Source organism: Cicer arietinum, chromosome 5, assembly GCF_000331145.2.
Source record: "Cicer arietinum cultivar CDC Frontier isolate Library 1 chromosome 5, Cicar.CDCFrontier_v2.0, whole genome shotgun sequence".
Lineage (NCBI taxonomy): Eukaryota > Viridiplantae > Streptophyta > Magnoliopsida > Fabales > Fabaceae > Cicer > Cicer arietinum.
This window is the reverse complement of record NC_021164.2, coordinates 63,129,236-63,155,999: the sequence shown is the minus strand read 5'-3', so window position 1 is coordinate 63,155,999 and position 26,764 is coordinate 63,129,236. Positions and strand designations below refer to the sequence as shown.

The 26,764-nt window shown below is 33.3% G+C and overlaps 1 protein-coding gene and 1 long non-coding RNA gene across 2 annotated transcripts; one reads left to right on the top strand and one right to left on the bottom strand.

The window, feature by feature from the left end:
- Positions 1–429: 429 nt before the first annotated feature.
- On the bottom strand, positions 430–1,128 carry LOC140920239 (uncharacterized). The gene is made up of 2 exons (XR_012162965.1): positions 967–1,128; positions 430–677 (listed from the first exon to the last, which is right to left on the bottom strand). It is a non-coding gene; the product is annotated as an uncharacterized lncRNA (long non-coding RNA).
- Positions 1,129–2,151: 1,023 nt separating this feature from the next.
- LOC101492220 (linoleate 13S-lipoxygenase 2-1, chloroplastic-like) lies at positions 2,152–6,726 on the top strand. Its single transcript, XM_004501942.4, has 9 exons — positions 2,152–2,752; positions 3,116–3,375; positions 3,463–3,703; positions 3,775–4,101; positions 4,410–4,495; positions 4,597–4,707; positions 4,789–5,090; positions 5,367–5,633; positions 5,739–6,726. The coding sequence occupies exons 1-9, from the start codon at positions 2,368–2,370 to the stop codon at positions 6,496–6,498; spliced, it is 2,739 nt and encodes a 912-aa protein (XP_004501999.1). The 5' UTR covers positions 2,152–2,367; the 3' UTR covers positions 6,499–6,726.
- The last annotated feature ends 20,038 nt before the right edge of the window (positions 6,727–26,764 follow it).

Here is a 26,764-nt window from a genome sequence, read left to right as displayed (position 1 = left end):
CTAATAAAATAAATAAATTTAAACTGTGTTACAATTTAATTCAATATTAATATTTTTTTAAATAAAAATATTAAATATTAAATTACAATATAAGGAGAAAAACAATAATTCAATATTATAAATTATCATACAAATTTGATAAAATGTTTTCAAAAATTAAATTAAACGATTGTGATAATTTAATTTTTCAGAACATATTCAATTATTCTAAATCAATAGAATAATATTATAAGATAATTATATTTATAATACATAAAATATTACTTATAAAACTTATTAAATGATTTAATTAATGTTTGCACGGACTATAATCTAGCTTTTATTATAATGCAAACTAAATTAAGTTTCTACATGAACATTGAGTCTATAGATTGATCTTAGTTTTCATTTGGATCAATTTCATCTCAAATGAACATCTATAAGACAAGATACGTTTAAAACATTATACAAAAATGTCGTAATTTGATAAATATAACTAGAAATTTATATATACAACTACCAAATTTTATATTCAAATCCAAGACATGCGACAAAATTTATTTTACTAACTTAGAAATTCTACCCACTACTTAGAAATTTGCACGAGAAACTTTCAAGTAAATATCCAAATAAATTGTAGAAGGGAAATATTAATTGTTTAGTGTCCACGGCGCCTCGTTTTCACGCACAAACACATCCTGTCAAGAAAAGAAAACGGCGATTAAGAGGAATTATACAAGTAGCTAATCGAATTGTAATTACGTAACAAAAACATGTTACGGTGTACTATTTCCAAAATGAATTATTGGGTCAAATTATGCATGTTAAAAAATAGTTAATTACCATTAATTTATGAACCGATTATTTAACATAAAGTTTTGATAAATGCACCTATGCTATGGTTGAGTATAGGCATCGTTTATCCAGCAATAGAAGATAAGTACACAAATTTCTTCCTATAATTAAAATGGAGTAGAGTGTATCTACCTTCCTACTGCCGTGCCGTCGATGCTATTGCCTCACCCTATTACTTTCTTTCCTGCCTGATTCTGGTAACCAACTCTCTCAACTCTACAAAAATACACAATTCCTTTTCTTTTGTTTCAAAATAACTCATTTGGCTCTCACACTTCAAACACCAATAACACTTCAACAACCGTTCTTCAACTTTTATTCAAACTCTAAATTTTACTGTTGATAAAGGTTTAGTTTGTACATATGTGATATAGACCTGTCAAATGTGGACCAGTGTACATTAATGAGATCCAATTATTTAAAATCTCGCCTAATGTGAAACGTGAGGGATAATGGGCCAACCAACCCTCTTAACATTCAACATTGCCGATAAATATTGATTATCTATAAATTAATACTTTTGTCGACATTCTTTTAATCTTGGTATACTCTAAATTCATGAATCACGGAATCCCTACTTAAGAGGTGTGAATGATAACTTACTTAACGAGTATTTAAGAACGTCTTTCTTCTAACAAATCGTTCTCCAATTAAATATGATAATAAGGCCTCACCTAATATGTATGCTTGCTTTTCAACATTACTTTGATTACCGTTGCCAATAACGTACATCAAAATAAACCACGATGATTAAATTAAGAACTCCTCTTTGCCAACTCTCCAACTCAAATATTAATTTCGACTTTTTTTTTTACTAAATATTAATTTGGACTTGTAAATAGAAGAAATTGAAATTACCAAACTAATATTTATAGAGCTTTTATTTTATTTTTCTATCTATAAATAAAATAAATAAATAAAACTTAGAATGAAATTTCGATTCAAATTTAAAATATAGCGTTCGATATAATAATATTGATATTTATTGGTTGAATTTAAGACTATCTAAAGATAATTTCTATTTAATTATAACAATAATTATTTTTTGCAAAACACAAGAATATTGATGTGTCGAATTTTTAAGAATCATTATGTTTTGCTTACTTTTTTTTGTTTATATATCTTTTGACAATAAGAAATCGGTGAATGAAGTTAGTCTCCACATACATACGCTTAATTTTTTTGTCGTTTTTCACTAATATAACTTTATATGACTGTACTATTTATATTTTATAATACTTTATGTTACTTATGGTATAAGAAAAACTCAAATTAGCTAGCTCTCTGAGAGGGTCAATGTAATGTAATACCGTACAAATTGAACTATGATGCCAAATTAGCATTATAGTGAAGTGTTTGTGATAGGCAAAACTATGAAAACAATTAGTAATTAATAGCCTCTCTTTGAAATGGCACATTAAGATAGGTGTTCTTGCCTAATATAATTCTACAAAGAGACCCGGTGATATATGCAATTAATTAACATATGTGACCAAACACACACCAACCATATGATATAATATTTTGGGATAAATGGAATACCAAACTATGACGCTTTTGTTGAAGAAGCCACATGTTCACCGATCATTGATCATTAATAGTGCATCTTCACCTTCCTATATATGGAGGAAATATATTTCTCATAGTTGCCACAATAATAGTAATTCGATTTTGAAATCTTCTCTGTCCCTAAGTAAAAATATTCACATTGGAAGGATCACAGGGGGGTGTATTTCTCCGTGCATGAGAGTTGTAACGATGGCAACAAGAAGCAACACTACCAACACCGAATCTCGTAATGTAAAAGCCTTAGTGACGGTTAAACAAAGTGATGGTGGACTCATAAAAAATCTTGTTACTAGTGTTGTTGGTAACAAACACTTGGTTTTGGAGTTAGTCAGTGTTGACCTTGATCCAAGTAAGTTTCATTAATTTATTAAACTCAATTTTTTTTTAAAGCAAGTCTATTTGACACTAGAAATTCATTTGAAAAATATATACAATTATAAATACTTTTGTAAAAATGCTAAATTATTAATATTGAATTGTATACAATTGCCTCAAAAGGAATTGAATTTAGTAAAATTTATATAGAAATTTAATGTATGCACCAACGATATAGAATAAAAAACTTGTATATACATCAACTAATTAATCATCCACTAAACATAGTATATTTGAAACCTTTTTAATCATATATACAATTGTAGAAACTATTGTTAAATTTGTGTATCAAAATAACATTTTTGATAATTTAACCATTTTTCATATGTAAATGAAGAAACAAACTCGCAGAGAGAGACAATAAAAGGACATGCAAAAGAAAGAGAGAAAAATGAGAAAGAGGTGCAATATGAAGCAACTTTTGAGATACCAACAAATTTCGGAAAAGTGGGTGCTGTTTATGTTGAGAATGAATTCGACAAAGAGATATTTGTAAAGAGCATAGTCATTGATGGTTTCCCTGATGGTCCTCTCCACCTTACTTGTAATTCATGGATTCAACCCAAACCTATTCAGAGACTCTTCTTCACTAACAAGGTATTCGCCATTCCAACATTATAAACATCTCCTTTTATAATATAGTTTCATAATTTTATATAATATTTTTATGCATGGAATGAATAGATGTATTTGCCATCACAAACACCAACTGGATTGATAAAGCTGAGAGAAAATGAACTAATAGAGTTAAGAGGAGATGGAAAAGGAGAGCGTAAGAGCACTGATAGAATATATGACTATGATGTTTACAATGATCTTGGTGATCCTGACATCAACATTCAACTCAAAAGACCTGTTCTTGGTGGCACCAAACAATATCCATATCCAAGAAGATGTCGTACCGGTCGAAAGCACTCTAATTCGGGTAATTATAATCGATATTATGTAATATATTGCATTCTAGTTGTCCATGTTTAATTTTCTTTGTTTTTATAGATCCATCATATGAAACGAGAGATTCAAATTTCTATGTTCCTCGAGATGAGGCATTTGCTGAGATAAAACAGTTACAATTCAACACAACCACGGCATCTTCAGGTGTAAAAGCAGTTTTGGAATCCTTAGATGCAATTCTCAGTGATATAGATCTTGGATTTGTCAGCTTTGAAGACATAGACACACTTTACAAAGAAGGATTTCAGTTGCCAAAATCTCTTGACTCCAATAGGTTAACATTGCTCCAAAAAGTCATTCCCAAGTTGATCAAGGTTACTAATGATAGCCAAAATCTTCTGCGATTTGATACACCAGAAGCACTTAAAAGTAAGCACATTTATGATTAGTTCTGTGATAAGTGTTTCTTTTTAAATTTGTTTATACCAACCAAATTAGTATTTATCACATTACTTGTTTTACAAGTTATTTGAGTTGAAAACATTTTAGAAAGTGCTTATCGAAAGCCTCGATATGAACTTGTACAAGACTATTTTCTTAAAAGCTTATGGAGTTAAGGTTAATATTGGGAGTCATATTTCAAGTGCATGGTTGACACAAAATTACACATATCTAAAAATACAAGAACACAATTTTTGTTTCCTATCTCTAGCTGATTGTGAGTTTTGGAATTGCAGGAGACAAATTTTTTTGGCTATCAGATGAGGAATTTGCTAGAGAGACTTTGGCAGGGGTCAATCCATATAGCATTCAATTAGTCAAGGCAATAATTGTTACAAATACTTTGTATTACTTATATAATAATATCATCTAACACTTTAGGAGTTTCTTTGATGTGTTTTGCTTGGTGTATTCACTCTGTAGGAGTGGCCTCTGAGAAGTAAACTAGAACCTCAAATTTATGGTCCATCAGAATCAGCTATTACCAGAGAAGTCATTGAGTCACAGATAATTGGATACACCACAGTTGAAGAGGTAGTGAGAATCAAAGATTTTATTGCAATTATATTATTATGTTGTGATTAACATTTGATTAATTTGAGTACATGCATGCAGGCCATTCAAGAAAAGAAATTGTTTATATTGGACTTCCATGATTTGTTTTTACCATATGTAAGCAAAGTGAGAGAGATGAAAGGTACTACCCTGTATGGATCAAGAACATTGTTCTTCCTCACCAAACAAGGCACATTAAAGCCACTAGCTATTGAGCTCACAAGACCAATTATTGGTGACAAACCACAGTGGAAACAAGTCTTCACACCTGATTCTGATTCCACCAATCTTTGGCTTTGGAGGCTTGCCAAAGCTCATGTTCTTACTCATGATACTGGTTACCATGAACTTATAAGCCACTGGTGAGTACAATCCTATGTAACATTGACACCTTGAATTGTAGGCATGTCCAATGTCAGACACCAGTATATGTAGTTACATAAAATTACTTCTGTTTTCTAATTATCACCTATGTCTATGCATCTGTATTGTGTCTGATGTTTCCATTTGCGTATGTGTTTCATACAATCATCTTATTTTCTTTTACCGTGCATTTATGATATGACAATTCAACCCATTAGTTGCTATGAGTATGAAGTAGTGCTAACTTTTTACATGTAATTTGTTGATTTTTATAGGTTAAGTACTCACTGTGTTGTAGAGCCAATTGTGATTGCAACAAATAGGCAACTTAGCACCATGCATCCAATCTACAAGTTACTGCATCCACATCTCAGATATACCTTGGAAATCAATTCACTTGGACGTCAAGTGCTTATTAGTGCATATGGAGTCATTGAACTCTCATTCTTTACTAAAAAGTATTCAATGGAATTAACATCTGTGGCATATGATAAGCTTTGGCAGTTTGATTTGCAGGCACTACCCAATGATCTTATTCATAGGTAAATTTAACTTTTTCTAGTATATTATAAGGCTTTATGTGTTTCCTTATTTTTGAAAAACACATTGAGTATTCACTTGTTGATGTAAATCGTTATTTGTTTTAGAGGAATGGCTGTGGAAGATCCTAATGCACAACATGGCCTAAAGCTGGCAATTGAAGACTATCCTTTTGCAAATGATGGTCTTCTCATATGGGATGCAATTAAACAATGGATCACAGAATATGTCAATCATTACTATCCAAGTCCAAGTATCATAGAATCTGATCAAGAGCTTCAAGCATGGTGGACTGAAATTCGAACAAAGGGTCACGGCGACAAAGCTGAAGAACCATGGTGGCCAAAACTCAAAACACAAAAAGATTTAATTGACATCATTGCCACTATAGCTTGGATAGCATCTGCTCATCATTCAGCTACAAACTTTGCACAATATGCATATGGAGGCTATTTTCCTAATAGGCCAACAATTGTTAGAAACAAAATGCCTACAGAAGACCCTTCTAAGGAAGAATGGGAAAAATTTATCAACAAACCTGAACAGATACTTTTGGAGTGTTTTCCTTCACAAATTCAAGCAACTTTAGTGATGACTATTTTGAACTTGTTATCATATCATTCACCAGATGAAGAGTACTTGGGAGAGTTTATTGAACCAGCATGGGGTGAGGATCCAGCTATTAAAGAATCCTTTGAAAGGTTTAATAGAAGATTGAAGGAAATTGAAGTGATAATAGACTCAAGGAATGCAAACAGTGATTTGAAAAATAGGAGTGGAGCTGGGATAATACCTTATGAGCTAATGAAACCTTTTTCAGGGCCTGGTGTCACTGGAAAGGGAGTTGCATATAGTATTTCTATTTAGTAATCACATATCCCATGTTGAATTAATTCTACTACAACAATAGGTCTTATTTATCATGTTTTTACAATTACTTTTATTGTTTTATTTATTTATGTTTTGTTTGAGGTTGTATTTTACTATTTTTACTTGAATTTCTAGATGATTTTATTTTCATAGGTTTGATGGTTGATATGTTAATAATGTGTCTCTTCCACTTATTTATATAGTTATTGAATTGGAAAATTTGTATTTTCTGATTTAATTTATCAATTTATTTTATTTAGTGTAAATAGAATTTATTAATGTGAAAAATAACTCTAAAATTGAAGAAAAATAATTGTTCCTGTCTAATGACAACTGGGGAAAAATACAATGCACATATTTTTGTATCAGATAGAATCTTCTCTCAAACACCTGACAATCCTACTACATCTACACTTTCTAAAGCAAATACTTAAATTAGATCTTACAACGCTCTTAAATAAAAGTGTAAGAGTAAAGAAGAAAACATGACATAGACGTAAATGTTTCCAATTAGTACATCTTGTGACAGAGAACTTGGACCATTATATATCATTTTGACATCCCTCTTTCTTTTCTATTTTGGACGATGAGAGACTTCTTACAAAATGATTCATTTCAATCAACTCCAACAATTTTGGGAATCACGGTTGGAATTCAAGTTTGAGTGTTGTTAGTCTCACATCCAATAGTAAAGAGCGAAAAGACTAGTATATAAGATATTGGACTCATATTCTAAATGTCTTAAGATGTTGTGTTAAAATATAATATTTAGGTATCTAGGTGGCCCTCCTCACACAACAAGAGCGAGAGTGGACGCTCGACATGGTGGAGGAGTGGGAGTCGACCCTGGTACATACAATGGATCAAGTCTATGTTGGTGTAAGTCCTAACACCAATCTATTTTATATAGATTATTATTTGTATAATAGATTTTAATTATATATCTGATTTTGGATATATGTCCAATGCATTGTTTATTATGTTATTAATTGTATAATATAATAAAGTCCTTATAATATGTAGTTCATTTAATACAACATCAAGTGTGACTTCATCGCGAGATCTTATTGAACATTAGAACATTATTCTTAAAGTATCCATAATCAAAGTATTATTGTTAATTACGACGAAAATAATATATTGAGACTATTATATGAGTAGACTGATGATCACAGTTCACAAGTTATGAATATGAGATATCAAATCGTCACATAAATATAAATAGAGTAATATTAATATTGAATTGACCCACCATGAGAACGCTACATAACTGTTGCCTAAGTGTCATTAGTGATACTCATGCGTCCACATTGAGTAATCATTCCACTTGAAATCACTACGATCCATACATGGAGAGATGTAGGCTTTAAGTCCATCAAACGTTGTTTGTAACATAACAATCACAAATGTAGTAATTGAACTTGCCGTAAACCATGTGGAGGTGTGAGTGCTATAGATATGATTTGTTTGTAGTTAGACATTTGGACGAAGGGACAATTATTGCATAGTAAATAGCTATTGCGTTAAATTTTAATCGTATCATCGATTTTCTCATGATTTGGGTAGCAATGATTCATTGCTAGATGTCCATCATTGTTTATAATATTTTATATTATATAAATTGTATATAATATTTAATAATATTATCATTTCAGTGAAAATCTATAAAGGTCACATGCATAGAACACTCACAACGGAATAGACGATTTAAATTATATAAGATTTAATTTAATTACATGTTAATTGTATTAAATATGATTTAATATATTAACATATTTATAATTTATTTTATTGAATATAATTTGATTAAATAAATGAGGATTGACAATTAATTTAATTAAATATAATTTAATTAAATATAATTTAATTAAATATAATTTAATTAATCGTTTGTATTTAATTAAAAAAATTAATTAAATATAACAATCTAGGCCTTATTTTGGATTGGACCCAAAATAGGAGTCTTACGATTTTCGTGGTTCGTTCTCTATAAAAAGAAGAACAATCTCCCCAAGTAATTTTGATTGTCACAAACCTCGCAGAATGCCTAACATCATGGTATGTTATGTGCTCGCGTGTACTATGGAGTGTCGCTAGTAATTTTCGCATTGGTGATCAGAGTTAAAGCATGCTTCAAGAGGTAATCCTAAAATACTCAAAGGTGTTTAACTTATGTTTGATTTGTGATTAATCGTTTAATCAAGATCCGATCATTGAAATTGTTCTGCTAAGATGATTAAATTTTAAAAATCCCTCCTAAATTCCCAATGGTCTAAGGATGTGACTAGCTCACACTTGTAAAGAGATTATTGGAATTCAATTTAGTTATTAATTCTGCATAAATTATAAATGAGCTAAATGAAAGATATATAAGAGAGGAAACTCATTTTGCAATAACTTAAATTTTTTTTTTTTTATGGAGATTTGTACCTTTTCGTTTGGTTTCAATGTTGGAGGAACCATAATTAACTCTAGAGGTAGAAAATTAATTTTTGACATCTTTTAATGTTATCGAATAGAATTGATTTTACTTCAAAATAGATTCTAATTTGACGCTACATTTGTAACTTTAGAGTCAAAATGTAATTTTTACTTTGAAATTTATTAGTCAATTCATTTTTACTTGAATACATCTAAACATAAATTTATTTACATTCAATTTACTTTTAACTAAAATCAATTTTTATCACCGTAAAACCAAATACATATATAGTGTCGAAGTATGTTGATAGTCTTGATTAATAGTTTGTTATTGTTCTTAAACAAGAGTATTTTTGTTAGATATTTTATATAACAAGGCAAAAGTCATAATAACTAATTCCCACACTTTTTATTTTTAAGTACATAATATAAAATATTTATCCTATCTATTTAAACCCCACCACTTAAAAAGTTATAATTTTAATATCGTCGGTTGACTATGATTAAAACCGGTGAAACCTTTGAATCAATGCTTCCATAAAATTTATTTTATTAAAAGTTTATTTTATAAAAAATTGATATTTTTAGTTCATTAAAAAATCTTTATAAAATTAAAATAGAGTCTAAAAGTAAATAAAAAAATTTAAGGACTAAACTAAAAAGATCATAATTTTATAAAGAGTAAAAACATATTTAATCGAAAAAATTCACCATAATTTTATTATATCACAAAAAAGAAAGTTGAGTCTCTCACGACACTACGCGAAAAATAATATTTTACAGCGTTTTTTTTAAGCAATTTACAACGCTTTTACAAAAAAAAAAACGTTGTGGAATCGAGCGCTGTAAAAGATACAACAGCGCTTTTTTAAAACCAAAAAGCGCTATAAAACATGTAGATATATTGCGCGCTTGATATGCACATATTACAGCGCTTTTTCAAAAAAGTGTTGTAAAATTCGCACACATTATATGCATTATTATGCACCTTTTACAGCGCTTATTGAAAAGAGCGCTGTAAAATGTGCACTATAATGCATATATTGGGTGCACATTTTACAGCGCTTATTTGAAAAAGCGCTGTAAAATGTGCACCCAATATATGCATTATAGTGCACCTTTTATAGCGTTTTTTTAAATAAGCGTTGTAAAATGTGCACCCAATATATGTATTATAAATGCAATTAAAAGTATTTTTTACCTTATGTACAAGCTGATGACAGTAGCACTCAGCTCCTTATAGTTGAGAAGTTCGTATATGTGCTCCTTTTAGAGAAATTCTTCATACTCATCTCCGAATATAGCTTTATTCATGGTTATGATGCGCGAATCGTCGTTGTTGCCCATATTCCTTTTTACTAGGATGTCAAGACACGCCCCGTATTTAGCAAGGCATGACATAAATGCAATTAAAAGTATTTTTTACCTTATGTACAAGCTGATGACAGTAGCACTCAGCTCCTTATGGTTGAGAAGTTCGTATATGTGCTCCTTTTAGAGAAATTCTTCATACTCATCTCCGAATATAGCTTTATTCATGGTTATGATGCGCGAATCGTCGTTGTTGCCCATATTCCTTTTTACTAGGATGTCAAGACACGCCCCGTATTTAGCAAGGCATGACTGACTTATTTTAGGAGCAGCAACGACCGATTGTCCCCAATCCAGTTTTCTAGCTGCAACTTTGGCAGCTTTATTACCCTCCAGTTTTTGTAGTTTGCCAGCTCTAATACCCTCCAATTTTTGAGGTTTGCCGACTTTATTTTGCTGTGCAGGTGGTTTATTTGATTGAATCTGAAAAAATGAGGTTAAATGTTAGTTTATTGAATCTGAAAAAATGACAAACCTTAGGGAATAAATGTGACAAACCTTTTCGGGCGATGTAATTGATTCGTTTCTGGGAATCATTTTATCATTCCCTTTAGGCTTTTTCAGCATCTAAATATAAATGTGAAATTAAAGTTAGGAGCGGAAAAAAATCAACAATTAAATATACATATCAATTAAACATACATTTCAATTTATTAAATATACCTTATCGAGGGCAACAAGATGTGTGGGCCATGCCACGTAACTACCAATTGCTTCGCCCAAAAACTTCATATATCCATCGTTGTCCGGTATCGACAACGGTGCAGTTGGTTCCAAATCAATAATTGGTGATACTTTGACATGGCCCGCAGGGATCGGTGTATTGTGCAATACTTCTCCCGAAGTATTGTACAATTTTCCCTTTCCGACTTTCCGATGAGTAGGGGAGGATAAGTACAACACGCATGGAGTGACACCCTAAATCAATGGTTAAAACATAAGTAAGTAATTAATTACCTCAGGAAAACTTTTGAGACCGATGTTGCAACTCGCATTTTCACTCTCCATTTGTATTTCCTGTTGGAGCTGATCCGGGAGTTGCTTGTCTTTGTTCGTCTTCACCAAAAGTGCCACTTGCTTTGTAAGGAGTTTGAGCTTCTCTAATACTTCCTCATTGGATAGATTTTGGCGCTTCTCTTAGGAAAAATAACTTTTACGAGTTACGCCAAATCCTTTCCCCCTAACCCGACCGGAATACTCAGGAACATTAAACACTTTACCTAGAATGCCCCTGCAACTAGCTTTGTTGCCCTCTTGATTTTCAGAACTTTGTTCGATAGTCTCCTAAAATACATTTAGGATTAAAAAGATAAGTTCAATATCATTTTTAAAATACAATATTAAAAAATATTCAAGTGATAAAATACAATATTAAAAAATATTCAAGTGATAATATACTTACACAAAGTTCTATTACTTTTTGGACATTTTCATTGTCAACCACTCCGTCCTTATTTACACGAGCTTCCTTCCACAATATATGACGACCCAACGGTTGATCCGATTGGGTGTCTTGTCGCTATTCGTTAAGATCATAAACAAAATATTAGTTAGAAACTATAGTTTATAATACAAATTACTTCATTATATAAAAGTGGTGTTTAATTACTTACAAGTTTTTGCTCAAGACGTCCATATCCCATACGTGATTTTTTGTATGGGTGCGTCGGATTTCTTGCCCTTTCGCGATTTGCCTTACTTATATTCTATATAAAAAAAATAGCAATCGTGTAAAAATTTAAAATATGAATAATAAAACACAAATGCTAATAAATTAATCACTTACGACAAACGCGGGGTCCGAACGTTTGGATACAAATGCACTCCATTCATCATTTGATATATAATGTTTATATATTCTTGGAGCTTCAACATTCGTCTTTCCTTCTCTATCTTTTAGATAAAAATTTGAGAGGTGAGATCTAAATCCCCGGTGGATTTTCCCAGCAACTCTCAATACGTAACTCTTTCTCCCCTCATTAAGAACAAAAGAAGTCTGCAAGCAAAATAAAGATATAGTTTGAGTAAAGTATTTCAATGAAAAAAATTATAAATGACAAAAGGTGGATCAAAAAAGTTACTTGAATGTCATTCCATAGTATATTTTTGGCATCCTTCAACGCCTTATCTCTCCAATCATCAATTGTAATTGGGATATTTTGACGAACAATAGCCCCAATGTAATTTACAAACATGGAGCTGTTTGGGTCGATTGGTTGACCACTTTCATTCCATCCAACCTAATAAACTCATATAGTAAGTACATGCTATTAAGAAAAGATAAAAAATAAACAGCAAACAAAGTATAGTATACCTCAAATTTAATGCCATTGCTCCTTGCTTTTATGATCTTTTGCATTATAGTTACACCACGTTTGACTTCGTTTTCGTAAGTCTTGGTGTTGACAACTTCATTTTGACATTCTAAATCTTTGGTGGTATCCATTTATCTACAACAAGTTCAACATGCAGTTTAGTATAACTTCAACAAGCTCAACATGCAGTATTCTAAGTACATATCAGTATCAGTATATCTTAACATGCATTTTAGTGATAACAAAAACTTAATAACATCAATACCTGAATAATGAGGGTTCGAAGAAATACGTTAAACAACAAAAATGAGGGTTCGTAGAAAGTTCACAGAAATACGATTCGCAGAAATATGGTTTGAAGAAATACGTAATGAGGGTTACGTATTTCAATGAAAAGATATTGTGTGTAATGGGAGAGATGATCGTGGATGGAAATAAGGTTCGAAATGAGGGAGATGATCGTGGAAATAAGGTTCGTAATGAAAGAGATGATAGGGTTTGCAAAGGAAGAGAAGAACGATGAAGGTTGAGATGATAATGAAGTTTACGTAATGAAGAGAAAACTGAAGCGGTTTACTGTTATATATAAAACCCTTTTACAGCGCTTTTTTATAATCTTTTTACAACGCTTATTGGAAAAGCGCTCTAAAAGGCGTCCTTATTTTATTTTTAAAAAGGCTCTTACAGCGCTTGTTGGAAAAGCGCTCTAAAAGGCCTCCTTATGTTACTTTTAAAAAGGCTATTTTACAGCGCTTTTTCCAAGAAGCGCTGTAAAAGACCTCCTTGTTTTCTTATGTTATATGAATGTTTTTTTAAAAGCCTTTTACAACGCTTTTTCAAATAAGCGCTCTAAAAGACCTCCTTATGTTATTTTTAAAAAGGCTCTTTTACAACGTTTTTTTCAAGAAGCGCTGTAAAAGACCTTCTTGTTTTCTTATGTTATATGAATGTTTTTTTTACGGCGCTTTTTCAGATAAGCGCTGTAAAAGAGCTCCTTATTTTCTTATGTTACATCGAATGTTTTTTTAAAAGCCCTTTACAACGCTTTTTCAAATAAGCGCTGTCAAAGGCCTCCTTGTTTTATTTTTATATTTAAAGCTCTTTTTCAGTCCAGTTCAGTTCATGTAAATTACTAGTTTATATTAAATTACATGAACTTAGTATAAAACACTCAAATCAAGCTAAATATAAGCAGAAAATAAATTAATCAAAAAATCAAATACATGGCTGCTTATATAAAACAATTAAACATGTTCAAACAATTAAATTTACATTAACTCAGTTCAGATTACATGGCTTATATAAAACAATTAAACATATACATTAAGATGCCCTTCTTCTTTTCCTAGTGGGATTCACATTTGTTTGTCGATTTACAATACAAAACGATGAATTAATCCGAATTCCCTCATCATGATCATCTCTAAGATATAAACCATCATCAGTTGAATCAATTTCATGTGGTTGTTGTGATGTTGCAAATAAAAGATCATTACCAACATCTTCATCATTATTGTTATCATCACTTATTTTATTGGTCGATAGAACAACAAACCATTTATCATCAGCATGATTAGTGACATAAAACGCTTGTTGAGCTTGCGACGCTAAAATAAAAGGTTCGTCTTTGTATCCCACCCTATTAAAATCGACAAGCAACAACCCTGACTCATCAATCCGAACGCCATTATTATTATCGACCCACTTGCAACCAAATATGGGAACACAAAACATTGTGTAGTCTAACTCCCATATGCGCTCGATAACCCCAAAATATGATAGATTTGCATATATTGGATTTTTGTCTTTTGCACTTGAGACATGCATCGCTTCAGCTACGAGAGTGACTCCACTATTTTGCATAGTGGTCTGATCATCTTGTTCTTTGGTATAAAATGTGTAGCCGTTAATAACATAACCAGTGTAATAAAAGACATGTAAACTCGGACCATTTGCTAGCCACCTCAATCTCTGTGAAATTGATCCGGGGTCTATATCAAACTTTGACTTTATGTGATTTTTTAACCATGTTATAAAACTTCGTTTGTGCTCTCGAGTTATCCAATTTTGATTCCTATTCATGTTTAAACGAGATAACTGGTCCATGTGTATTGTATCATACGGTTGAACCTCATCATCATTGTGCAGATCATACAATTGTGCCTGCTCCTTCCAATTATACCTTCTCCTGATATTTTTCCCGAATGATGAGACATGGGAAGCCCTATGGATTCAACATTGGACATATATTCAGTACAAAATTCAGCAGCTTTTTAACAATGTTTTTCCAGTTATCCCTTCTCCTGATAGTCTTCCCGAATGACGAGACATGGGAAGCCCTATGGATTCAACATTGGACAGATATTCAGTACAAAATTCAGCAGCCTCTTCAACAATGTATCGTTCAGCAATACAACCTTCTGGTCGACTTCTACTTTTTACGTACCCTTTTAATATTTTCATATATCGTTCTATCGGATACATCCATCTCATATAAGCTGGCCCACAAAGTTGTGTCTCCTTAACCAGATGAACAGTAAGGTGAACCATTATATCAAAAAACGATGGTGGGAAATACATTTCAAGCTCACACAAAGTAACAACAATTTCCCTCTGCAATGTCGGTAATTTCTGAGGGTCGATCACTTTACTACAAATTTCCCTGAAGAAGAAACATAATCTAGTTAAGGCTAGTCGAACTTTTTCAGGTAAAATGGAACGTATACCTATTGGTAGCAAATGCTCCATTATAATATGACAATCATGGGTCTTCAAACCTTTTAACTTGAGGTCTTTCATACAAACTAAATTTTTAATGTTTGAAGAGTATCCTTCTGGAACTTTAACTTCGTGTAGAAATTTACATAAAACAATTTTTTCCTTTCTAGATAGAGTATGAGTGGCTGGAGGTAGATATGTGTGATTTCATTTCTTTACGGGACCCAATTCATTTCTTATTCCCATATCGACCAAGTTCAATCTTGCATTGATGCCATCTTTAGACTTTCCTAGAATATTGAGTAACATACCAATAACACTATCAAATATATTTTTTTTCAATATGCATCACATCGAGGAAATGTCTTATATACAATGACTTCTAATAAGGCAATTCAAAGAAAATTGACTTTTTCTTCCACCCAGTTTTGATCAGCTCTCCTGCAAAAGGTTTGCCAAATTTATTGGTCAAACCTTGTGCTTTTTCAAGTATTTGATATCCAGTCGGTGCTAAAGGAGCTTTACCTTCCTCTGATTTTCCATTGAATGCATTTCTCCACCCACGATACTGATGACTATAAGGTAAAAATCTACGATGTCCAAGAAACACATTCTTCTTACAATGTTTCAACCGCATCCAATTTGTACTCTCTTCACATATAGGACATGCACACTGACCTTTAATGCTATATCCTGATAAATTACCATATGCTGGAAAATCATTAATTGTGCCGAACAACATAGCCCTCAAATTGAAACATTCTTTCTTATACCCATCATAAACTTCCACACTTGTCTCCCACATGATTTTTAAATCTTCAATTAAAGGAGTCAAGTATATGTCAATATCATTCCCCGGTTGTTTGGGTCCAGAAATTAACAGAGACAACATCATAAACTTATGCTTCATACATAACCATGGAGGTAGGTTATAAATCAACAAAATCATAGGCCACGTGTTGTGTGAGATGCTTTGAAGACCATGTGGATTCATTCCATCAGTAGAAAGTGAAAGTCTTAGATTTCTTGACTCTATCCCGAATTCAGGACACTCGTGATCAATTTTTGCCCATTGTGGGGAATCTGCAGGGTGTCGAAACATTCCATCTCTAATTCTTTCATCTGTATGCCATGTCAAGTGTTTTAAATCTTCTTCACTGCGATACATGCGCCTAAATCTTGGTATTATAGGAAAATACCACACGACTTTTACTGGAGTAGATTCTTTCTTCTTATATCGAGAGACATTGCATTTCGGACACGCCTTTAGTAATTCATATTCGTTTCGAAATAAAATGCAATCGTTAGAACACGCATGAATCATTTCGTAACTAAAATCTGTTTAGCCTCGTAGGTTCGACTGGGAAGTTCATTATCATCTGGCAACATATCTTTTAAGAGTGTTAATAATTCTGTGAAGCTTTTATCAGACCATCCATTACTCGCTTTTAAGTTGTACAACTTTAATATCGCCGACAGTCTTGTGAATTTAGTACAACCATTATATAATGGTTTCTCTGCATCACTCAACAAACTCTCAAACATTTTAGGACACTCTCGAAGATCTTCTGCAACTGCTTTTGCAATCTCCTCAACTCGGTCTAGCTCATATGTATCTGTATCGAAGTCAGTTGAAGCATATGTTGAACCATTCTCAAATTAATGTTTCCTTTTTTGTTCTCACCATGTCTCATCCAATATGTATAGCTTTGATCAATTCCATTACATATTAAATGTCCTTCCAACTCATCTTCTCTAACACGTTTTCCAAAACAACATTTTAAACAAGGACAAACGACTCTATTTGGATCTTTTGCATTCTTCACTGCAAACTCAACAAACTCCTTCACTCCATTTTCATACTCTTTTGACAATCGATTGACAGACATCCATTTCCGATCCATATTATATGATCACCTATATAAATGCAGTTACAAAAATAATAAGCTACTGAACAGATCAACAAATTTCAAAAAGAAATCAATATCAACATATCTAATATTGGAAAATGGAATCCAAGGTCCATTATTATGTAACAATTTCAAAACAGAAAAGATTTCAAAACAGAACAGATCAACAAATTTCAAAAAGAAAATATTTAATATGTAACAATTTATTAGTTTTCAATTATTAAAAATTTAAAGATTATAAGCTACTGAACAGATCAACAAATTTCAAAAAGAAACCAATATCAACATATCTAATATTGGAAAATGGAACCCAAGGTCCATTATTATGTAACAATTTCAAAACAGAAAAGATTTCAAAACAGAACAGATCAACAAATTTCAAAAAGAAAATATTTAATATGTAACAATTTATTAGTTTTCAATTATTAAAAAACTAAAGATTTTTTGACAACAACAAATTAATAAATACCTGAGACAACGTAGATGGCCGCACAGTACATAGAGGATATGAGGGTTCCTAGAGTAGAGGTGATGAGGGTTCGTAAATTTGTTTTCAATTTATTTTTATTTATTAAAAAGTAAATAATTTTTATTTAAAGCGCATGTCTTTTACAGCGCTTGTGGAAAAAGCGTTGTAATAGGTAATTTAATTATTTGAAAACGCATGTCTTTTACAGCGCTTGTGAAAAAAGCGTTGTAATAAACACATGTCTTTTATAGCGCTTGTGAAAAAAACGTTGTATTAGGTAATTTAATTATTTGAAAGCGCATGTCTTGTACAGTGCTTGTGGAAAAAGCGCTGTAAAATATTATGTGAGGGAGTTTGCAGCGCTTGTGTACAAACGCTGTAAAAGCCTTGTAAACATTATGTTGGTATATATGACCTCGTAATAAGCGGAATATATCAGAATGTATCAGTTCTTTATGAAATTAAATCAATTTCATACACACAGCGGAAATTAAATTGTGGCATACAAGATTAGCAAGTTTTATTAGATTGATATGAGATTAATCAAGATGCATACAAGTCAAATTATCAGATTAAACAATATTACTTATCACAGAATATGTTTAACATGCATCTAATTTTAATCACATATACAGATATATCAAGATAGTAAATCAAAGGAGTTAAGGGTTAGAGAAGATTGCACCAAGGATTTATACTGGTTCAGTTGTCCACTTGACAACCTACATCCAGTCCTGACAATCCAAATGGATTTCAGATTTTCTTCTCCAATAGAAAGAATCAATTACAGATTGTCCAGTTTCCTCCCTGAAACCTATCTATCTTAATGATCTCTTTCCTATTGATCACCCTCTGATCCTTGTAGATACTCAGCAATCTAACACAGAATCAAAGTACAACTCTTTCTTGTTGAACACTCTTCACCCAAGAAAGTAGTCACCAGTTTCTAGCTGGCTTTTCTCGCTTTCGTTTTTGTTTAAAGGAATTATTACAAACAGAATACAGGAAGAACAAAAATAGTCTTCAATCTTGGTCAATGCGGTTTCTCACAATTCTGGATATTCAACTGTGGATAAGGCAGCATCAGCTTGCTTTGAGATGCTTCCAACATGTGCCTTAGCACAATCCAACACCAGCTCATCCTTAACTCTTTGGATAAGCCCCACAACAGTATGATGTCCAACTTCTGGACTACTGCGTGATTTCCCGATCGTGGAACCAGCATACGCGTCAAAGCATACATCAACATCCTCTGTTGAACCTTCATCTGACCAATGGGCAGTGAAATCGATTCAACAAACCCATCGACCATCAGGTCTTTAACTGCGGTATGCCTATCAAGTGTTTCTTCCCAACCTTCATCGGCAGTGTCGGCTTCTGTGCTGCCATCAATAGATTTGCCATAGAAAGGCAATCCGGATCAAGTTGAGAACTCCTCAAAAGTCATTGTAATTCTTTTTCCCTTAACTGAAGCAGTAAAACCTTCTTCAGTCATCTTGAATGTAGAATAAAACTCCCTGATCAGCCTTGGATAGCTGTCGAGTGTAGAAGACAGAAAACTTTCCAATCCATGAAACCTGAGGTGGTTCTGAAAAGTAAATTCCACAACATCAAAATATTCAAAATCCATGGTTCTAGCTTCATGAATTTTCCTTTTTGCGAAGTCTGTAGACAAAGATGGTTGTACCTCCTTTTCCTTAGGTGCAGAGACCTTCTTAGGAGGTGGAGAAGAAGTAGGCTTCTTCTTCCTTTTCTGAGTAATTACTTTCATGGCATCAGCCATGAGCTTTTCAGTAGGGGGCTCTTTGCGTTTCTTCGGCTTTTCCTGGATTGGGGCAGGAGCTTTTCCTTTATCTTTTGCAAGTATTTTGTGAGTTGGGATGGGTACTCTTTTTGTTAAAGTTGGAGGTGGTGATGGTGTTTCACTGGTGGAAGAGGATGATGGAGATGGAGTGCGTGCTTGAGTCTGTTTTACTCGGGCCATATCAACAATTTTGTGTAGATTCGAAGTAGGTAGAGTGTAGAAAGCAGATTCAAACAAATGCAGAGACAGAAGAATGAAGAACACAAGAGAAAAGCTGAGAAAATCTGGAAAACAAAGTGCAGAAATCGATTTAGAACTGTTCCTTTTATACTCTTGACCTAGTAAATCGATTTCCCAATCGATTAGGTTACCGTTGCTGGGAATCCTCAATCGATTCAGTAATGATGAAGTGCCAACGGCTAGGTACTTTGAGTAACGGTCATATTTCAAATCGATGTTCAAATCGAATTCCTGTTTTACTTAATCGATTCCCAAATCGATTGTCTTAAGGTTGAACACTTAGCTAATCGATTTCCAAATCGATGCTCGTGAAGGTTAAAAAAAATTTTCTGAAATTTTGAATCCTGGGCTAACGTAATCGATTCTCAAATCGATTTTATAAACCTTTTACCATGCTGGTAATCGATTTCCAAATCGATGTAACTGGAAAACATTACTGAAAAGTACCAGAATCATCAAAAACTTACACTTCACTAGGATCAATGATCCCTAGTTTCATCCTTATGTTCAAAAAACTTTCTTTTGGCAATGCTTTTGTGAAGATATCAGCTAATTGTTCTGTAGTGTTCACATACTCAAGTTTGATAACTCCATTCTGAAAGTGGTCTCTTATGAAGTGATGCCTTACCTCAATGTGTTTTGTCCTTGAATGCATTACTGGGTTCTTGGTTATGCTGATAGCACTTGTGTTATCACACATGATCGGCACTGTTCCCAAATCGACACCGAAGTCCATTAAATGCTGTTTCATCCACAAGATTTGAGCACAACAGCTCCCAGCTGCTATGTATTCAGCTTCTGCAGTAGACAATGCAATACTTGTTTGCTTCTTACTGAACCAAGACACTAGAGAATTACCAAGCAAATGACATGTTCCTGAAGTACTCTTTCTGTCAAGTTTACAACCAGCAAAGTCTGAGTCTGAATAACCAACCAAAGTACATGTTGAACCTTTTGGATACCACAAACCAAGACTTTTAGTACCTACCAAGTATCTGAAAATTCTCTTTACTGCACTGAGGTGAGATTCCTTCGGATTCGATTGATACCTTGCACACATACAAACACTGAACATAATATCTGGTCGGCTTGCTGTAAGGTAGAGCAGAGATCCAATCATACCACGAAATCTAGTGACATCTACAGGCTTACCCTTCTCATCTCGGTCTAAGAAATTTCCTTGACTCATGGGTGTATCAATGGACTTAAGTTTATCAAAGTTAAATTTCTTTATCAAATCAGAACAATATTTGGATTGACTAATGAAAATGCCTTGCTTGCTTTGGTTAATTTGAAATCCCAAGAAATATGACAGTTCACCCATCATTGACATTTCAAATTTACCTTTCATTAAATTTTCAAATTCTTTGCAAAGTTTATCATTTGTTGATCCAAATATTATGTCATCAACATAAATTTGGACCAGCAAGATGTCATTTTCAGTAGTTTTTGTAAAGAGTGTCTTATCAACATTTCCTCTAGAAAAATTTTGTTGAATGAGGAAAGTGCTGAGTTTCTCATACCAAGCTCTTGGAGCTTGTTTCAACCCATAGAGGGCCTTTGAGAGTTTATACACATGGTTAGGAAAATCTGGATTTTCAAAACCTGGTGTTTGACTCACAAAAACTTCCTCTTGGAGGTCTCCATTGAGAAAGGCACTCTTCACATCCATTTGATATAGATTGAAGTCCATGATACATGCATAAGCCAATAAAATTCTTATGGCTTCTAGTCTAGCTACTGGGGCATAGGTCTCATCAAAGTCTATTCCCTCCTCTTGACTATAACCCTTTGCAACTAATCTGGCTTTATTCCTAGTTATCACACCATTCTCATCTAACTTATTTCTGAACACCCACCTAGTTCCTATAACATGCTTACCCTCTGGCCTAGGTACCAAGTTCCACACCTTGTTTCTCTCAAACTGGTTTAACTCCTCTTGCATAGCAAGTATCCACTCACTATCTAAAAGGGCTTCCTTAATGTTCTTAGGTTCAATCTGAGATACAAAGGCTGTAAAGTTACAAAACTGACTAAGGCTTCTCCTAGTTGCAACACCTTTAGAGATATCGCCTATAATGTTGTCTAAAGGGTGGTTTCGGTTGAACTTCCATTCCTTAGGCAACTCACAGGTTTCTATAGGTTCTACAGGGTCTGCACTAGTTGGAGGGTCAGCTATAGGTTGTTCTAGTGGTTCAGATTCTACAACATCGTCCAAAATTTCAATAACCTTAGAAGGAGTTTTGTTCAAGTTTTCTGTAAAAGATTCATCAAACTTTACATGAACTGACTCTTCTATGGTTTTTGTTCTTTTGTTGTAGATTCTATAGGCCTTACTAGTTTGGGAATATCCTAGAAAGATACCTTCATCTGCCTTAGGGTCAAACTTTCCTAGGTGTTCTTTGCCATTGTTTAAAACAAAGCATTTACAACCAAAGATTCTAAAGTAGGACAGGTTTGGTTTTCTACCCTTGTAAAGCTCATAGGGTGTTTTCCTAAGCAGGGGCCTAATGAGAACTCTATTCACAACATGGGTGGCTGTACTAATTGCATCTGCCCAAAAGTACTTAGGTAGGTTGGAGTCCTTAAGCATGGTCCTAGCTAACTCTTCTAGGGATCTATTTTTCCTCTCCACTACCCCATTCTGCTGTGGTGTCCTAGGGGCTGAATAGATGTGGTTGATTCCATTTGATTCACAATAATTTTGAAAAAGATCATTTTGGAATTCACCTCCATGATCACTTTTTATTGAAACAATTTTCAAATCATTCTCATTTTGTACTAAAGCAGCAAACTTTTTGAAAACAGAGAATGTATCACTTTTATGAGCTAAAAAGTAAGTCCATGTGAATCTAGAATAATCATCAACCAGCACATATCCATACAGGTTTCCACCTAAACTCTTAACTTGGGCAGGTCCGAAAAGGTCCATGTGAACTAGTTGTAAAACTCTATTTGTTCTAACCAAGTCTATAGAGGGAAATGGAGTCTTAACCAGTTTACTTTTCTCACATGCATCACACAGTCTATCTTTAGAGAACTTCCTATTTGGTAGACCTAAGACTAACTGTTTGCTGACAAGTTTATTCAAATGATTTATGTGTATATGAGCAATTCTTTTATGCCAAAGCCATGTTTCATCTGAGTTGGATAACAAGCAGCATACAGCACTAGGTACAGAATTGAAATCCAACATGTAAATGTTGTTGATTCTGTCCCCAATTAGCTTTATGTGTTTGTCATCTTTATGCTCAATAATGCAAGATTGTGATGAAAAACTTACTTGAAAACCTTTGTCACATAGCTGGCTTATACTCAGTAAGTTGTGCTTTAATCCTTCAACATATAGCACATTTTTGATTACTGCAGTTGATTCATCGCCTACATCACCAATTCCAATGATTTTTCCTCTGTTGTTATCACCATATTTGACAAAGCCTCCTTCCTTTAATGTCAGGTTCAGGAATTTGGATTTGTCACCAGTCATGTGCTTTGAGCATCCGCTATCTAGATACCATGAGTGTTTCGTGGATGTCAAGCACACCTGCAATACAAAATCAGAATTTTGTTTTAGGTCCCCAATTTAAATTGGGTCCTGGTTGGTTAGTGTCAAACACAGATTTCTTTTCTATCCAAACTAGCTTCCATCCTTGATTGGCTAATTTTTTAAATTTGCAATTAGACACAAAATGTCCCTTTCTGCAACAGAAATGACATCTGCCATCAAAGGATGAATGTTTATTTGGTTTAGTAAAGATGTCATACATACTCTTAGCAATAGAAGATTTTTGACCATGTTTGACATTTCTGGTTTGCATATAACCAATACCAGATCTGTTTTTATTTTTTCTTTTGACATGCATATTTGGTGTATATCCTAAACCAGATTTTTCATGAACATGTCTTTGATTGCTAAGTATGACATTTAGCTTATCTTTACTATTTGCAAAATTTAATAAATCAGATTTTAATGATGCAACAGTATTTTCAAGTTCAATGCACTTTGCAGATTTTTCTTGTGAATCCTTTTTCAGTTGTTCACATAAATTTTCAATTTCTTTATGCTCAACATTCATTTGTTCAAGCATTTTCTTTGTGCTTAACAACTGTTTTATGGATTTCACATAGTCATCATGCAGTTCATTGAAAGCTTCTTGTAGCTCATCATATGTTGGATTAGATTGTGAACTAACCTCATTTTCTGATTCTGAATTTGTATCTGCCATGAGACACAAGTTGACTTCTTCTTCATCAGAAGATGCAGAGGATTCATCGTTATCATTCCATGCAATATAAGCTTTTCTGGTTTTGGTGACTGGTTCCTTGCCTTTTGATTTTGTAGCTCTATTCTTGTTTTGCAATTTGTAGCATTCTGACTTTATGTGACCAGTTTTACCACATTCATAGCATGTAATGGTCTTGTTGTCAGTAGTCTTGGAGCTAGATGGTTTTCTGAATTTGTTGTCTTTCTTCTTCAGAAACTTCTTGAATTTCTTGACAAGCAACCCGATTTCCGGCTCTTCAGATTCACTACTGGATTGATCTGAGCAGCTATCTGATTCAGTTTTCGATTGCTGGGCTTGAACCTTCAGGGATAGTCCTTTCTTTTTGCGGCTTTCCATCTCTGATTCGTCCAGTCGATGTAATTCCATTTCGTGTTCTCTTAGTTTACCAAACAAAGTTGCAGTCGTCATCTTTGCTAGATCTTTAGATTCTGCTATGGCTGTTATCTTTGGCTGCCATTCTCTGGTTAGACATCTCATTATTTTTCCAATCTGTTGTTCGTTATCCACTTGCTTTCCCAATGCATGAAGATTATTCACAATGTGTGTGAATCTGGTTTGCAGATCACTGATGGATTCGTCCCTTTTCATGCTGAATAATTCATATTCGTGCATCAGTGTGTTTACGCGAGCTCTCTTCACGTCTGTGGTTCCTTCATGTGTTTCTTGAAGAATGTCCCACATTTCTTTTGCTGACTTGCAGTTTGACACTCTAAAAAATTCTTCTGCACAAAGAGCAGATGTTATAATGTTCTTAGCCTTTGCATTATAACCTACCTTTTTCTTGTCATCATCTGACCAGTCGGCTCTAGGCTTGAGAATCATTGAGTCATTCGTTCCTGCAATCTTGGGAATATATGGACCGTTTTCAACAGCGTCAAGGATGTCTATGCCACTGGCTTCCAAGAAGATTAGCATCCTGTGCTTCCAGTACATATAAGCTGTTCCGTTGAAAGCTGGAGGTCTTGCTAACGATGCGCCTTCTCCCAGAAAATCGTTTGAGGCCATAGTGCTTTTATGAGTATTACCTCTCGAAAAGTTAGGCTCTGAGGCCAATTGTTGGTATATATGACCTCGTAATAAGCGGAATATATCAGAATGTATCAGTTCTTTATGAAATTAAATCAATTTCATACACACAGCGGAAATTAAATTGTGGCATACAAGATTAGCAAGTTTTATTAGATTGATATGAGATTAATCAAGATGCATACAAGTCAAATTATCAGATTAAACAATATTACTTATTACAGAATATGTTTAACATGCATCTAATTTTAATCACATATACAGATATATCAAGATAGTAAATCAAAGGAGATAAGGGTTAGAGAAGATTGCACCAAGGATTTATACTGGTTCAGTTGTCCACTTGACAACCTACATCCAGTCCTGCAAATCCAAACGGATTTCAGATTTTCTTCTCCAATAGAAAGAATCAATTACAGATTGTCCAGTTTCCTCCCCGAAACCTATCTATCTTAATGATCTCTTTCCTATTGATCACCCTCTGATCCTTGTAGATACTCAGCAACCTATCACAGAATCAAAGTACAACTCTTTCTTGTTGAGCACTCTCACCCAAGAAAGTAGTCACCAGTTTCTAGCTGGATTTTCTCGTTTTGTTTTTGTTTCAAAGAATTATTACAAACAGAATACAGAAAGAACAAAAAGTAGTCTTCAATCTTGGTCAAAATGGCTTCTCATAATTCTGGATATCAAAGATTTGTTTTTGAGAATCCTTGTCTTTCAAGATTGTTTAGCAGCTATCTTTTTGATTGTTGATAATCCTCTTTTTCTATTTGATCTGAAAAAGTAATCTCAATGTATTAACCAAGTGTTATTGTGTATCAAGAATATTCAATGTATATTTCAGATTGATATCATTGTTATTATCATTCATGTTATTGAAAGACAGATTGAAGACAGTTTATATAGTTTCTGAAAAACACATTAATCAATCGATTTACCAATCGATTTCGTAAAGTGATAAACCAGTCTAATCGATTTGCCAATCGATTATCGTGTGTCTTGTTTTTCTTGAATCTTGAAACTATATAAGCCAATCGATTTACCAATCGATTCTTTAAACAACATTTCTCAGTGATTATGTTAAGACTGATATGAATCGATTTCGTAATCGATTGCAGATGTTATGTTCAAACTGAAACACATATCAATCGATTTTGTAATCGATTTATTAAGTCTTCATAATCGATTAACAAATACTTAAAATCGATTTGGTCACACGCTCAGAGTTCACTGAGTTTTCAAAAGATTCTGTCAATCGATTTGCCAATCGATTGTGTTTAAGTCAGTGACTCAGCTATTTAGATACTAATCGACGTGCCAATCGATTTGTATGTATTTGTCTGAAAACGTTCTTACCTGGGATTTGGTTCAATCGATTTCCCAATCGATTTCGACCAAATTTAACTTGATTGAAATATTACAACATAGATTGTCCAATCGATTTGTATGTCACAGGAGAACTTATTTTGCAAGTGATTTTTAAGTAATCGATTTGCCAATCGATTACCCTTAAAATTGGGTTTCCACTGTGACTTGTCCAATCGATTTGCCAATCGATTTATTTCAATCAGGTTTACTTTGTGAATTGTATAATCGATTTGTCAATCGATTACCCTCAAAACTGGTGTGCTACTGACTTATGCATTTTCAATTTCTAATTCAGTCAGTCGATTGCCCAATCGATTATACCAACACAAACA